This window comes from Lathyrus oleraceus, chromosome 1 (genome assembly GCF_024323335.1).
Source record: "Lathyrus oleraceus cultivar Zhongwan6 chromosome 1, CAAS_Psat_ZW6_1.0, whole genome shotgun sequence".
Lineage (NCBI taxonomy): Eukaryota > Viridiplantae > Streptophyta > Magnoliopsida > Fabales > Fabaceae > Lathyrus > Lathyrus oleraceus.
The window spans coordinates 389621409-389634636 of record NC_066579.1 but is presented as its reverse complement, the minus strand read 5'-3'; the positions used below and the strand labels follow the sequence as shown (position 1 = coordinate 389634636).

The following is a 13228-nucleotide window of genomic DNA, read 5'->3' as shown; positions in this document are numbered from 1 at the left end:
CAAATACTGTAACGATCCAATCAAGCTTCAGTAAAGTGTTGGATCGACATCATCCTCCTCATCACTTTTGGACAGCTGCACTCTAGCCTCACAAGGTGTAATAAAAGCATTATAATACTCCATATCACACTTTTTCAAAATATCTAGAGCATACCTCCTTTGGTGCATAAGCAGCCCCACTTTTGACTTGTGAAACTCTATGCTAAGGAAGTAATTCATGACACCAAGGTCTGTCATCTCAAACTCTCTCATGAGCTCACTTTTGAACCTTGAAATACTCTTGTCATGGCTTCCCGTAATCAAGAGATCATCAATATACAAGCAAAGTATAATAACACCATCATTCGTATCCGATCTCACATAAACTCCATGTTCGGATACACATCGTTTGAAACCAATGTCAATAAGAAAGCCGTCAATACGTTTGTTCCAAGCTCTTGGAGCTTGTTTCAAACCATACAACGCCTTGTGTAGCTTGTAATACTTCATCTCTTGATTTTTTATCACGAAATCGGGTGGCTGCCCCACATAGACTTCCTCAACAAGAGGACCATTCAAAAACGCAGATTTGACATCCATTTAATAAACCATTCAATTGTTGCTATGCGCAATGCCAACAACCAAACAAATAGTCTCTAATCTAGCCACCGGTGCGAATACCTCCTCATAGTCTATACCTTCTCGTTGCAAGAACCCCTTCGCCACTAATCGAGCCTTGTGCTTGATTACTTCACATTTGGGATTTGCTTTAACCTTATAGACTCATCGCACACCTATCAGTTTCTTTCCAAGTGGTAAATCGACCAACTCCCAAGTACCGTTTTTCTCAATAGATTCCAGCTCCTCTTTCATTTCACATATCCACTTAGGATCACTTAAGGCTTCTTCCTTATTTACCGGTTCAGATTCGGCCATAAGCATGAAATGAACAAAATCACCATCGTTATTCACTTCGTTATCTTGGAATCTTTCGTAATCTCGAAGTCTATGAGGCAAGGCTCTTTGCCTCACTGGTCTACCATTATTAACAACATCATTTTGCGCTACTGTAGGTGCTGGTACAACGGTGTCGGAAGCCTGCGGATCAACGATTTCAAAAAACTGCTGCTGCTATTTTTCTGTGAGTAATCGGTTACTGCTAGTAGGCTAACCGGTTACTACTGCATTTTCTGCACTTTTGACTTCATCAAAAGTCACATCCCGGGTTATGACGATCTTCTGATTTTTTCCATCGAACAACTTGTACCCTCCAGTAGAGTGATATCCTACAAATATCATCTTCTCACCCTTATCATCCAATTTCTTCCGAAGTTGGTTCGGTACATGACGATATGCAATCGATCCAAAAATGCGCAAATGATTCAAATTCGGTTTGAAGCCACTCCAAGCCTCTTCCGGTATGAGTTTCTCCAGCTTCTTAGTGGGACACCTATTCAACAAGTAGGTGGTTGTAGACACGGCCTCACCCCACAATTCCTTAGACAAATTTTTCCCACAAAGCATACTACGCACCATGTTCATTATTATATGATTTTTCCTCTCGACAGCCCCGTTTTATTGAGGTGTATACGGAGGCACCACCTCACGTACAATTCCCTCAAGATCACAAAACTTCCCAAACTCACTAGAGGTATACTCACCTCCACCATCCGTTTTGAGAATTTTGAGCTCTCGACCGCTTTGGCGCTCCACTATGGATTTGAAATTCTTGAAAACTCCAAATACCTCATCTTTTCTCTTGATAAGATATGTCCAAAGCTTCCTACTAAAATCGTCAATGAACGTAACAAAATATCGATTGCCACCATAAGTCTCTACTTGCATCGGTCCGCCAACGTCGGAACACAACACCTCAAGTAAGCCTTTGGTTCTTCGACCCGCATATTTGCTAAACACATTCTTGTGTTGTTTAGCCTTCACACATTCCTCACACAATTCAATTGGAATACTAATGTGTGGCAGCCCCGTTACCATTTCACTTTGTTGCAACATTCTTAGATCCCTAAATTAAGGTGATCAAGACGGTAATGCCATAACCACTCATCTCTACTTGCCGCGGTAGCTAGACAACGATGCTTCATAACCTTTAACTCAACCTTAAAGGTTCTATTGGCAGCCATCGACGCTTTTAGAATCAACACACCATTTGAATCCAAAATGCGTAAAATCTTGTCCTCCAAACGAATTTTGTATTCTCTTTCAAGTAATTGGCCAATGCTTAAAAGATTACACTTAATTCCCGGTATATACAAGACATCTTTTATCCTTGAATATCCACCATTCCTTTTTCCGATCAAAACATCTCCTACCCCTTCGGCGCTTAAAGTGGTGTCGTCGACAAATTTGACTTTACTTTGTGCCGCTTGATTGATTTTCACAAACCAATCTTTTCGACCTGTCATATGTGTTGAACAACCGGAATCCAAGTATCACTCACCTCTCCCTTGGACTCCATCACAAACGGTAACCAATGCACTTCGATTCGAATGCGTTTTCTCGCTATTTTTCGGAACGGTACAACTGTTGTCCCACAAACTGTCACTACTGTAGTTGCTGCCATGAACATCCGTAATGCCATAACTCTCCTCCGTGATTACTAGAAGTGTGTCCTCATCATCTACCTCTTCCCTACCAACCTTGGCTTCATTATTGTGATTCTCATTCGATTTACCACGACACGAATTTGCAAAGTGTCCAAACTTTCTACACTTGTAGCATTGCACCTTACTCATATCACGCTTCTTAAAACCATTGCCATGACCACTATTCTTGAAGCTACTTTCACCCTTTTCACTCGTCGAATGCTTTGAATTTTGCGAATCGTTTGAACCAAAATTCTGAAAATTTGATTTACCTCTCGCCGCAAATTTTCCTTTCGACCTCTTATTCTTTTCATTGAAACACGCTTGCAAAGTAATCTCCGCTTTGGCTTTGTCGGTGCCTCTCTCATCCATCCTTTGTTCATGTGCCTCTAACGAACTTTGTAATTCATCCTTGCTCAAAATTGTTAGATCCTTTGATTCTTCAATAGCCACAACTATGTTGTCGAAACGCGACGTTAACGAATGCAATACTTTCGATACAACATTCTGATCAAGAATCGTTTTCCCACAAGATTTGATTTGATTAACTAACCGGGTAATGCACGTAATGTAGTCGTTGATCGTTTCTTTGTCTTCCATTTGTGTTAACTCGAACAGTCGCTTGTAAGTTTGTAACCTTACAACCTTCGCTTTGACGGCACCGACATATGTTTTCTCCAAGATTTCTCATGCTTGCTTCACCGATTCACAATCGCCGACCTTCTCGAAATTGTCGTTATCAACACACGAATGAATCAAGAATAGGGCTTTGTAATCCTTCTTCTTCTCTTCTTTGTGTGTAGCTCTTTGAATCTCGGTAGTCTCTGCCCCTAATTGTGTAACTCCATTGACGACGATCTCAAGCACCTCTTGATAACCAAACAAGACCTCCATTTGTTTCGCCCATTTATCATAGTTCTTCGAATCAAGAATCGGAGATTGGTGGGAATTCGATCATTGGAAACGGTTGCCATTGTTGCAGCGGATTAAGATCAACAACCAAAGCTTTTGATGTCAAATGTTAGAACATAAAGACTCAAATTGGAGGTTTGACAATGGTGGAAGATAAGAAATTGGGGAAGATGAAGTTGAGAGAGAATTAGAGAGAAGAGAATGATATTGGATGAATAGTAAATTTGGCATTAATTGGAATTGGAAATATTACAAGAGTATTTATACATTGAAAGAATAACAAAAAATACAACTCAAAATCCAACTAAAATGACCCGACAATTAAATTATGTTATTTTTGGAAAACTAGCAGGTAATGACAGAAATTTAATTACAAGTTCAATATAAATTCTAATAATGATAAACTCGAATAATTTAAGTATGGATTTTGTATGATCATTGCAAACATGAAAATGCATGCTTGTGAGCTAGAGGAGCTTTAAATTCTAACTTAACTTATGTATGATTATATTTTGCTCATCTATTTTTATTTTAATATTTGGTCTTAATATTTTTTATCTAAGAAATTGTTGGAGGGTAAGCAATGATTTAAGAATAAATAAATTTGATAAGTTTAATTTATATCTATATTTAAGATTTATAATTATTATTTTTAGTGTGGTTTTATTTTTATTTTACAACCATATCTATTATTTATCTTTGTTTCAGTAATGTAAAAGTGAAGGAAGAATAAATTCAAGTGTTGAAGACTCAATGCCGAAAGTTGTTGAAAGAGCCAATAAAAACGGCAAAAGTTGTTAAAAGATCTCTTTTCTACTTTATTCTTTATTTATTTTTCTAAACCATCTTTCCATTCTACCATGAGTGATTTATTTGAAATAAAATGATATTTTAAAATGAATAATTTATTTTAATTTTTAATATGTTTTTTCAATTTTACTCTATAATTAATATTATTTTTATCATTTTTAATATTTAATAAATATATTTTAATAAAAATATTATTCTCTTTTTTATTTTTATTTTTTAATTTTTGTGAAATAGTCTATTGAAACTGAGCTAGTATAATATTTATGTCAACTATGATCTGGAGTATGAGGAATATTCAATGATAAATTTTCCATAAGTTCTTTTCATCGGTAAGGATCTTAAACCTCTACTCTGATCTTGTGTATTTATTATGCTTTTATAAAAATAAGCATAATATCTACTACCTCCGTTTTTTATTATATGTCATTTTGAAAAAATATTTTGTATCACAATATAATACCAATGAATCATTAATGTTATTTTTTCTATTATACCCTTAAATATTTATTATTCTCCCTCTTTTTAATTATATCAATTTGTCTTTTCAATATCATTAATGAAGGATAATTTTGTAAAATCTCTCATAATTTATCTTTTTCATATCATAATTATTACATTTCTTAATACATGTGAAAAATAAAAAACGACTTATAATAAAAAAAACGGACGGAGTAATTGTTATGCTTTTATAAAAATAAGCATAATATTTGATATTAATGGTTGAGTTGAAATGAGAACGTTAATATCTGATACATAAGATTAAACGGAAGAATCAAAATATGAAAGTAGTTTTGATTGTCTTAAGATTTGGTGTCCTTTTTAAATAGACATTTATAGTGTCTTTTCAATAAATCCATCAAAAAAATATGTCATTCATTGGTTCAAGATACATTTATATACTTTTAAAGAAAAATAGTTATTATGAAATTTATAATGTTTATGAATGATAATCAAACCAAATCCTAATACTTGTTTTGTACAAAGTTTAAATATCCAAAAGAAAACTATATCAACTAAATTATATATTTTAGCTAACTAAAAGATAAAAAAGAATGGGTAATCGTTACAAGTTTTCATGAAATATTTTTACTACTAGATCTAAATTGTGCACTTCAAGCCTATATTTTTTTTTCGTAGTTGCTAGAGACTTTGTTTAGATATTGACTTTTTTTTCTCTCTATCGATTAGACTAATTTTTTCTTTTGTTTTCTTTGTTACCAAACATTCTCTTTATAGTTTGCGTATCATATCGCATAGGCTAACAATTTCGAATTAAATTTGTCATTGTTATCTTTGGTACATTAATTTTTTTTTCCAGTGAGGATTATAGGAAAATATTTCACTCCATTTTATTGATCATAAACATGTATTATATACAAGAATTACAATTGTATAATAGGAAATTAATTTATGCCTAATCAATATAAATATTCTTTAACTTAATGTACAATATTTGTTCCAAATATAGACATTTGTGTTGTCATGTTCTGTCACACCCCCGTAGTTGAAGCGGGAGGTTGTCGTACACTTAAACTATCTCGAAAATCTTGAAAGAGTATTAAAGGAAGATCCTTGGTGAATATATCCGCAATTTGATAGCGCGATGGAACATGTAAGACATGTATCTGTCCGCGAGTTACTTTTTCATGTACAAAGTGAATGTCAATCTCGATGTGTTTTGTACGTTGATGTTGAACAGGATTATCGGAAAGATATATGGCATTAACGTTATCACAGTATACCATAGTAGCTTTGTGTATCAGACAATGTAGTTCGAGGAGTAGGTTACGTAACTAGCATGACTCAGATACGACATTGGCAACTCCATGATACTCAGCTTCAGCATTGGATCGGGACAGTGTGGGTTGACGTTTAGACGACCATGATAGTAAGTTGTCTCCAAGAAAAACACAATAGCCTGAAGTAGAGTGTCTAGTGTCGGGACATCCTCCCCAGTCAGCATTTGTGTAAGAAATCAATGATGTAGTGGATGATGGATATAAATGTAAACTGTAGTGACTAGTTCCTTGAATGTAACACAAAATGAGTCGAAGAGAGTGCATGTGATCGTCCATGGGATCATGCATAAAAAGGCATATTTGTTGCACCGCATATGTGATGTTGGGTCTCATGAAAGTGAGGTATTGGAGAGCACCAGCAAGGCTACGATATAATGATGGGTCTTCATAGGAAGTGTTAGTCTTGGTGCTAAGCTTCGGTCTAGTGTTAACCAGAGTGGGACATGATTTGGATGATGACATGCCTGCTCGCTGAAGAATTTCATTTGCATACTTTTTCTGAGATAAGAACAAACCACCATCATGTCGAGTAACTGCAATACCCAAAGAATAATGTAGTGGTCCCAAGTCTTTCATAGCAAATTCAGAGCTGAGTCGTGATATTATAGACTTGCGAAGATCATCAAAAGAAGCGATGAGAATGATGTCATCGACATAAAGAAGAAGATATGCCATGTGAGTATCTTTCTGGTAGATGAAAAGAGAGTTGTCTTACTTGCTTTGAGAGAATCTGATATCATATACATAATTTGCAAATTGTTTGTACCAAGCTCTTAGAGCTTGCTTGAGCCCAACAAAGATTTTCGCAGACGGCAAACATGATGAGGATGGTTTGGATCTTTAAATCCTAAAGGTTGATGCATATACACTATTTTTTTGAGTTCACCATGTAGAAAGGCATTCTTGACGTCTAACTGATGAATTTTCCATGCTTTAGATAAGGAAAGACTGAGTACTATTCAAATGGTGGCTGGTTTAACAACCGGACTAAAAGTCATTCCACAATCTATGCCAACCTGTTGACATGCACCGCTACCTGCAAGTCGGGCTGTAGATGTTTAATTGGCTGCATTGTATGGTAAAACACTAGCTGGATTCTAATGTCTTGACTGATGTCATGACATGCTGTGGAGATGTTTGTTTGACTGCATTGTATGTTAGAATATCTAGCTGTACTCTGATGTCTTGGCTGATGTCATGACATACTTGAGTAGTATACTGCAGGTTTAGCTAATACATGATTTATTGAATGTCAAACTGGATGTTATGACATTCATCCCTGTCAGCAGATATTGAGGAATAGAACAGTTGGTGTTCTGCTATAACTCAGTATTTATTTTCAGTCTGTTTATCAAGGAAATAACAGACCTGACATAAGGCCTACTGTCTGAATGTCAAACTGGATGTTATGATATTCATCATTGACAGCATATACTGAACAATAGGCAGATTGGTTTTCTGCTACATTTCAGTATGCAGCTCAGACTGCTTATCAAGAGGATAACACACCTGATGTAAGGCTCTATGTGTAAATGTCAAATTGGATGTTCTGACATTTATTAATGTACGCTGATACTGAAGTATGGACAGATTGGTTCTGTACAGTACAACAAATTTGTACAGTCTGTTTTCAGGAAAAACAGACTTAGCATATGGTCTATGTTTTGGACGTCAAACTGAATGTTGTGACATTCATTCCTGACAGCGTATGCTAAATTGTAGGTTGTTTAGTTTTTCTGTTTCAGCATTTTTCTCAGGCTATTCTTCAGGAAGTCAATAGCTGAGCTAAAATCCAGGAAACCAACAACTAAGCTACAATTAATGAACCTAACAAATAGCCTATTTGTTAGTAACCTAGTTGTGGAATTTAGGTTAACTCGCTTGACCTTAAATTCAGGAAATACAAGTACAAGGCCCAAGTACTGCAATATAAAAGGATGGCAATCCTTCTTTTAGAACTCAGGGGTTTTTAGGCGTGAAGATTTTATTTGTCCATTATACTTCACTGCTGTATTTTTGTGTGTCTTGTATTAGACGTGTCTTGTAAGCCAAGCTATTATCACTGAGATGATTGCATTGGTATAAGGTATTCATTGAGTTGTAAGTGTTGTGTCACTCTAAGCTTTTAAGCGTGAGTGTTGTGTATCTTGATTAAAGCTGTTAAGCACAATCAAGAGTTGTTTGAAGTGTGACTTCAAAATTGTCTTTAATCTTAATTAAAGGTTGTAATCACTGAGGTGATTGAGGGGGAGTGAGTAGGAACTCTGATCTTAGTGTAAGATTGAAATTGCATTGGGTAGGTATTAAGTGATAGGGTTAAACAGTTGGTTTAAGGTCTGAATTAATACTACTAATAATGGATTTCCTCCCTGGCTTGGTAGCCCCCAGACGTAGGTCACGTTGGACCGAACTGGGTAAACAATTCCTTGTGTTATTTACTGCATTTACGTTTTAAGTTCTGCATCATTCTTGTCTGTGCAGAATTGGATGTCATAACAACCCGTGTGACATCGAAAGTCCGTTAACTAGAATTTCAATTGGCATCAGAGCAGGCACCCTGCCTGTTAATTTCTAGGTGAGATCTAGGGAAGTTACTTTCTAGTACCATGGACAAGGATATAGGACACTCAAATAGACCACCCATGCTGGATGGTTCTAACTATGATGACTGGAAGCCTCGTATGATAGCCTTCTTAAGGTCTCTAGATAACAAAGTCTGGAGAGCTGTTAACAAAGGATGGGAACATCCAACGAAGATAGGTAACGATGGAGTTAGTATACAAATTCCTGAAGAAGAGTGGGACAAGGAGCAAGAGGCATTAGCTCTTGGAAATTCTAAGGCCTTGAATGCATTGTTCAATGGAATAAGTAAGAACATCTTCAGACTGGTGCACCACTGTGAGCTGGCCAAGGAAGTGTGGGATACCCTCAAGATAACTCATGAAGGTACCTCCAAGGTGAAGATGTCTAAACTTCAGATGCTAACCACCAAGTTTGAAAATCTGAGGATGAAAGAGGATGAGACTATTCATGACTTTCACATGAATATTCTTGAAATTGCAAACACCTCTGGTGGCCTAGGTGAGAAAATGGCTGAAGAGAAACTTGTAAGAAAGATTCTCAGGTCTTTACCTAAGAGATTTGCTATGAAGGTCACAACCATAGAAGAAGCTCAAGATATCTGCAATATGAAGGTGGATGAGCTCATTGGTTCTTTCTAAACCTTTGAAATGGGCTTATGTGAGGATGCTGAAAAGAAGAACAAAAGCATAGCTTTTGTATCAAATACTGAAGAGAATTCAGAAGAAGGAAACATTGGAGGAAATGAAAGCATTTCAGAAGCCATAGCCATGCTTGGAAGACAGTTCAACAAGTTCATAAAGAAGGTTGATCAACAGGGTAAACCTAATGTCAAGAACTCTTCATATGACATCAGTAGAAAGTCAAAATATGAAGAAAAGGTCACTCAAGGCAAGGGAATCCAGTGTCATGGATGTGAAGGGTATGGTCATATTAAAGCTGAATGCCCCACCTTTCTCAAGATGCAAAAGAAAGGGCTATCTGTCACCTGGTCAGAAGGAGACTCTGAGAGTGAATCTGAAGGAGAATCTGCCAAACATGTCACTGCTCTGACCAGTGTCTGTGCCTCAGATGATGACTCAAGCGGAGATGAGCTTACCTTGGATGAACTTGCTGCTTCATATAAAGAACTATGTGTTAAAAGTGCAGAAGTGTGTATCCAAGGAGAAAAGCAGAAGAAACTCATCAAAGAGCTGGAAGCTGAGAAACAGAAGCAGCTGAAAGTCATAGATGGTATGAATGGTAAGATATCTTTGCTGACATCTAAGCTAGAACGAATGACTAAATCCATCAGAATGTTGAATAAAGGAACTGACACCTTGGAAGAGATTCTAAAGGTGGGACAGAAGTCAGGAACCATGTATGGTTTAGGCTTTGCTAAGAAATCTTCAACTGAACTCAAAAGATCAAAGGCTGAAGTTCAGAAATTCAAGCAGAAGTCACAACCGATGTCTCAACATCAGGGAACCAGAATGAGTAATCATCAGAAGAAGAAATTTCAGAGATGGAGATGTCATTACTGTGGTAGATTTGGCCACATAAAACCCTTCTGCTACAGGCTGCATGGTTATCCTAACCAGGCTACTCAAGTCAGACCTAAGCAAAAGGCTTCTAAGCATAATGCCCCCATTAAGAAACAAAAATGGGCTGCTAATCAGACACCTCAAGTCAGACCTAAGCAGCAGGCATCTAAGCTTAATCTCTCCAGTGAGAATCAACAATGTGTTGCTAAACTAGCTCACACATCTCCAAGGGCATCTACCAGACAAGACTGGTACTTTGATAGTGGCTGCTCAAGACATATGACTGGGATGAACAACTTATTGGTGGATCTACAACCCCATGCCACCAGGTATGTGACATTTGGTGATGGAGCTAAAGGAGAAGTCAAGGGTGTTGGCAAGATGGAGTGTCTTGAAGTTCCAAAACTGAGCAATGTGCTGTTGGTAAAAGGACTAACTGCTAATCTCATCAGCATAAGCCAGCTATGTGACCAAGGATTCAATGTGAAATTCACTAGGGGAGGATGTGTGGTGTTGAATGGTTGCAATCAGGAAGTGATGAGAGGAGCCAGATCCAAAGATAACTGTTATCTATGAGAATCTAAAGACTCACTCTACTCCTCCAAGTGCCCCTTAGTCAAAGGAGAGCAGGAAGTGAAGCTGGGACATGGAAGATTTGGACAACTTCATTTAAAAGGAATGAAGAAGATCATATCCAAGGGAGCAATTAGAGGAATCCCAAATCTGCCTAAGGGTAAAAGAACAGACTGTGGAAAACGTCTGATTGAAAGCTGTGAGGCATTGTCACCTATTGGTCATCATACAAATGGTGTAGTGGCAAGGGATAAACAGATGTGTGTATCATTGTCCTCTGCAGAAGCTAAGTACCTAGCTTCTGGTAGCAGGTGTTCATCATTGGTATGGATGAACCTGATGCAGACTGAGTACAATGTCACTTAGAATGTCATGACATTGGATGCTACTCAGTTTGACAAAGTTAGGGGCAAGGAGGGAATGTGCGCTTCTGAGAAATTATAGCAACTAATGATGTCAGTTAGTTACTGTTTAGTAAGTAAACTTATTAAACAATTAATAGTGCACTCTGAGTGGTCAACAAATAATAGACATTACTCGTGCAACAAGCGTTTCCTATTCCATCGCTTCAAATTTCAGGCTTGCAAACCTTCTCCCAGAGAAACTGTTAAACTCTCCCCTGAGATAGTAATCATGTCGCACCAATCCGACTCAACCTCCTATACGACCCTGTCCGATTCCCCCAGCACTGAGTCTTGCAACCCTAACCGGGAGGATTCTGCTGCTAACGCTGCAACTTCTTCTCATGCAAGAAGACCGAAAGAAACAGTCTCCGGATTCTCCTCAGCAATCGCTCTTGAAGAACCAACCAGGGAAGGCTCGAGGTATGTGCATAATGCCATTGCAACTATGGCCACTAAGATACTATCTTGTAATCAGAATGTTCCTGGGGTTTCCGTTCCCTTGAACACTATCATACCTGATAATGTTGCATGTCAGGAAAACGCAGTCGTCTTAAGAAAGAATGTTTCTGACGATGCTGAGCAACTTGATGCTAATGAGGGTTCAAAGATTAAATAACCCTTAGACAATGTGAGAGGTGAGAAGGTCCGTGTCACTCAAGATGTCCGTGACAACCCTAAGGCTGACACAGTGAATCTGGAAGAGTTCTCTGATGATGAACTGTTGACCTCAGTTGTCCCTAGCATAGCAAAAAGGGTTAGGACTAGGAGGGAGAAAAAGACTGTGGTGCAGAGGTCCCCAACTAGGGAGGTTGATGTGACAACTTCTCCCAATCAAAAGGGGACAGAGAATTCCCTCAAAAGGAAAGGACATAGACCTGCAAAATCTTGGAGCAAAGAGGTGCCCAAGAAAATAAAGACCAAGGCTGTTGTGGTGGAGTCTGATTCAGATGTCCCATGTGATGTCACAACATCTCTGTCTAAGAAGAAGCCAACCACTAGCAAGCTGGCTGCTAGTGTTCCAGAGGTACCTATTGACAATGTGTCATTCCATTTTGCCTCTAGTGTGAACAGGTGGAAGTATGTCTATCACAAGAGGCTGGCCTTGGAGAGGGAACTGGCTCAGAATGCCCTGGAGTGTAAGGAGATTGTGGACCTTATTAAAGAGGCAGGGCTAATGAGAACTATGACTCAACTTCCAAAGTGCTATGAGACTTTGGTGAAGGAGTTCATTGTCAATGTGTCTGAGGAATGTGCAGATGGGAAGTCCAAAGAATTCAGAAAGGTCTATGTGCGAGGCAAGTGTGTGACCTTCTCTCCCTCAGTAATCAATCTGTATTTGGGAAGAGCTGATGTAGTGCAACCAGAGCTTGAAGTGACTGACAACAGAATCTGTCAAGTCATCACTGCAAATCAAGTCCGGAAGTGGCCTCTTAAAGGTAAGCTGGTGGCCAGCCAACTCAGTGTGAAGTATGTTATGCTACACAAAGTTGGAGCTGCCAACTGGGTGCCCACAAATCACAAGTCAACTGTGTCTGTGATGCTTGGAAAGTTCATCTATGCTGTTGGAACCAAGGCAAAGTTTGACTATGGAACCTACATCTTTGATCAGACCATGAAACATGCTGAGAGTTTCAGTGTGAAGGGACCTATAGCCTTTCCTTCTCTCATATGTGGCATTGTGCTGAATCAATTCCCAAACATCTTGACAGACAATGACTTTGTGAAAAGAAGAGAGAGTCCGTTGGCCTTCAATTACAAACTGTTCCTGGGTAAGCATGTTCCTGAAATTGTCTTGACAACTGGAGAAACATCCAATGTTGGAAACCAACCAGATAAAGCTGTTGTCATTGCTGTGCTCAGAGAGACTTGCAAAGAGCTGGAGGCTAGGAAGCTCACTTTGGAAAAACTGATTATTCAATTGGAGATGTCAGCTGAGGATACAGATGGAGCTGCAAGGCAAAGCTCAGAGGGTGAGGAGGAGGCCAGTTCTGATGATGGCACTAATGATGAGGCTGATGAATAAATCATTTTCTGTAATTCTGTCA

General features: G+C 38.2%; 2 protein-coding genes across 2 annotated transcripts; both read right to left on the bottom strand.

The window, feature by feature from the left end:
- Positions 1-1994: 1994 nt before the first annotated feature.
- On the bottom strand, positions 1995-3182 carry LOC127109385 (uncharacterized). The gene is made up of 2 exons (XM_051046050.1): positions 2438-3182; positions 1995-2395 (listed from the first exon to the last, which is right to left on the bottom strand). Exons 1-2 carry the CDS (start codon positions 3180-3182, stop codon positions 1995-1997), a joined length of 1146 nt encoding a protein of 381 aa, XP_050902007.1.
- A 2915-nt stretch (positions 3183-6097) lies between these two features.
- Positions 6098-6778, bottom strand: LOC127109369 (uncharacterized mitochondrial protein AtMg00810-like). The gene has a single exon (XM_051046049.1). It carries the CDS (start codon positions 6776-6778, stop codon positions 6098-6100), a length of 681 nt encoding a protein of 226 aa, XP_050902006.1.
- Between the last annotated feature and the right edge of the window lie 6450 nt (positions 6779-13228).

Excerpts from the sequence above, each read along its gene's own strand:
- LOC127109369 (XM_051046049.1), bottom strand. The coding sequence starts at position 6,778 with ATGGCATATCTTCTTCTTTATGTCGATGACATCATTCTCATCGCTTCT.
- LOC127109385 (XM_051046050.1), bottom strand. The coding sequence starts at position 3,182 with ATGGAAGACAAAGAAACGATCAACGACTACATTACGTGCATTACCCGG. Across the intron at positions 2,396-2,437 it reads TGATGGAGTCCAAGGGAGAG|GTCGAAAAGATTGGTTTGTG; the intron begins GTGAGTGATACT and ends CACATATGACAG.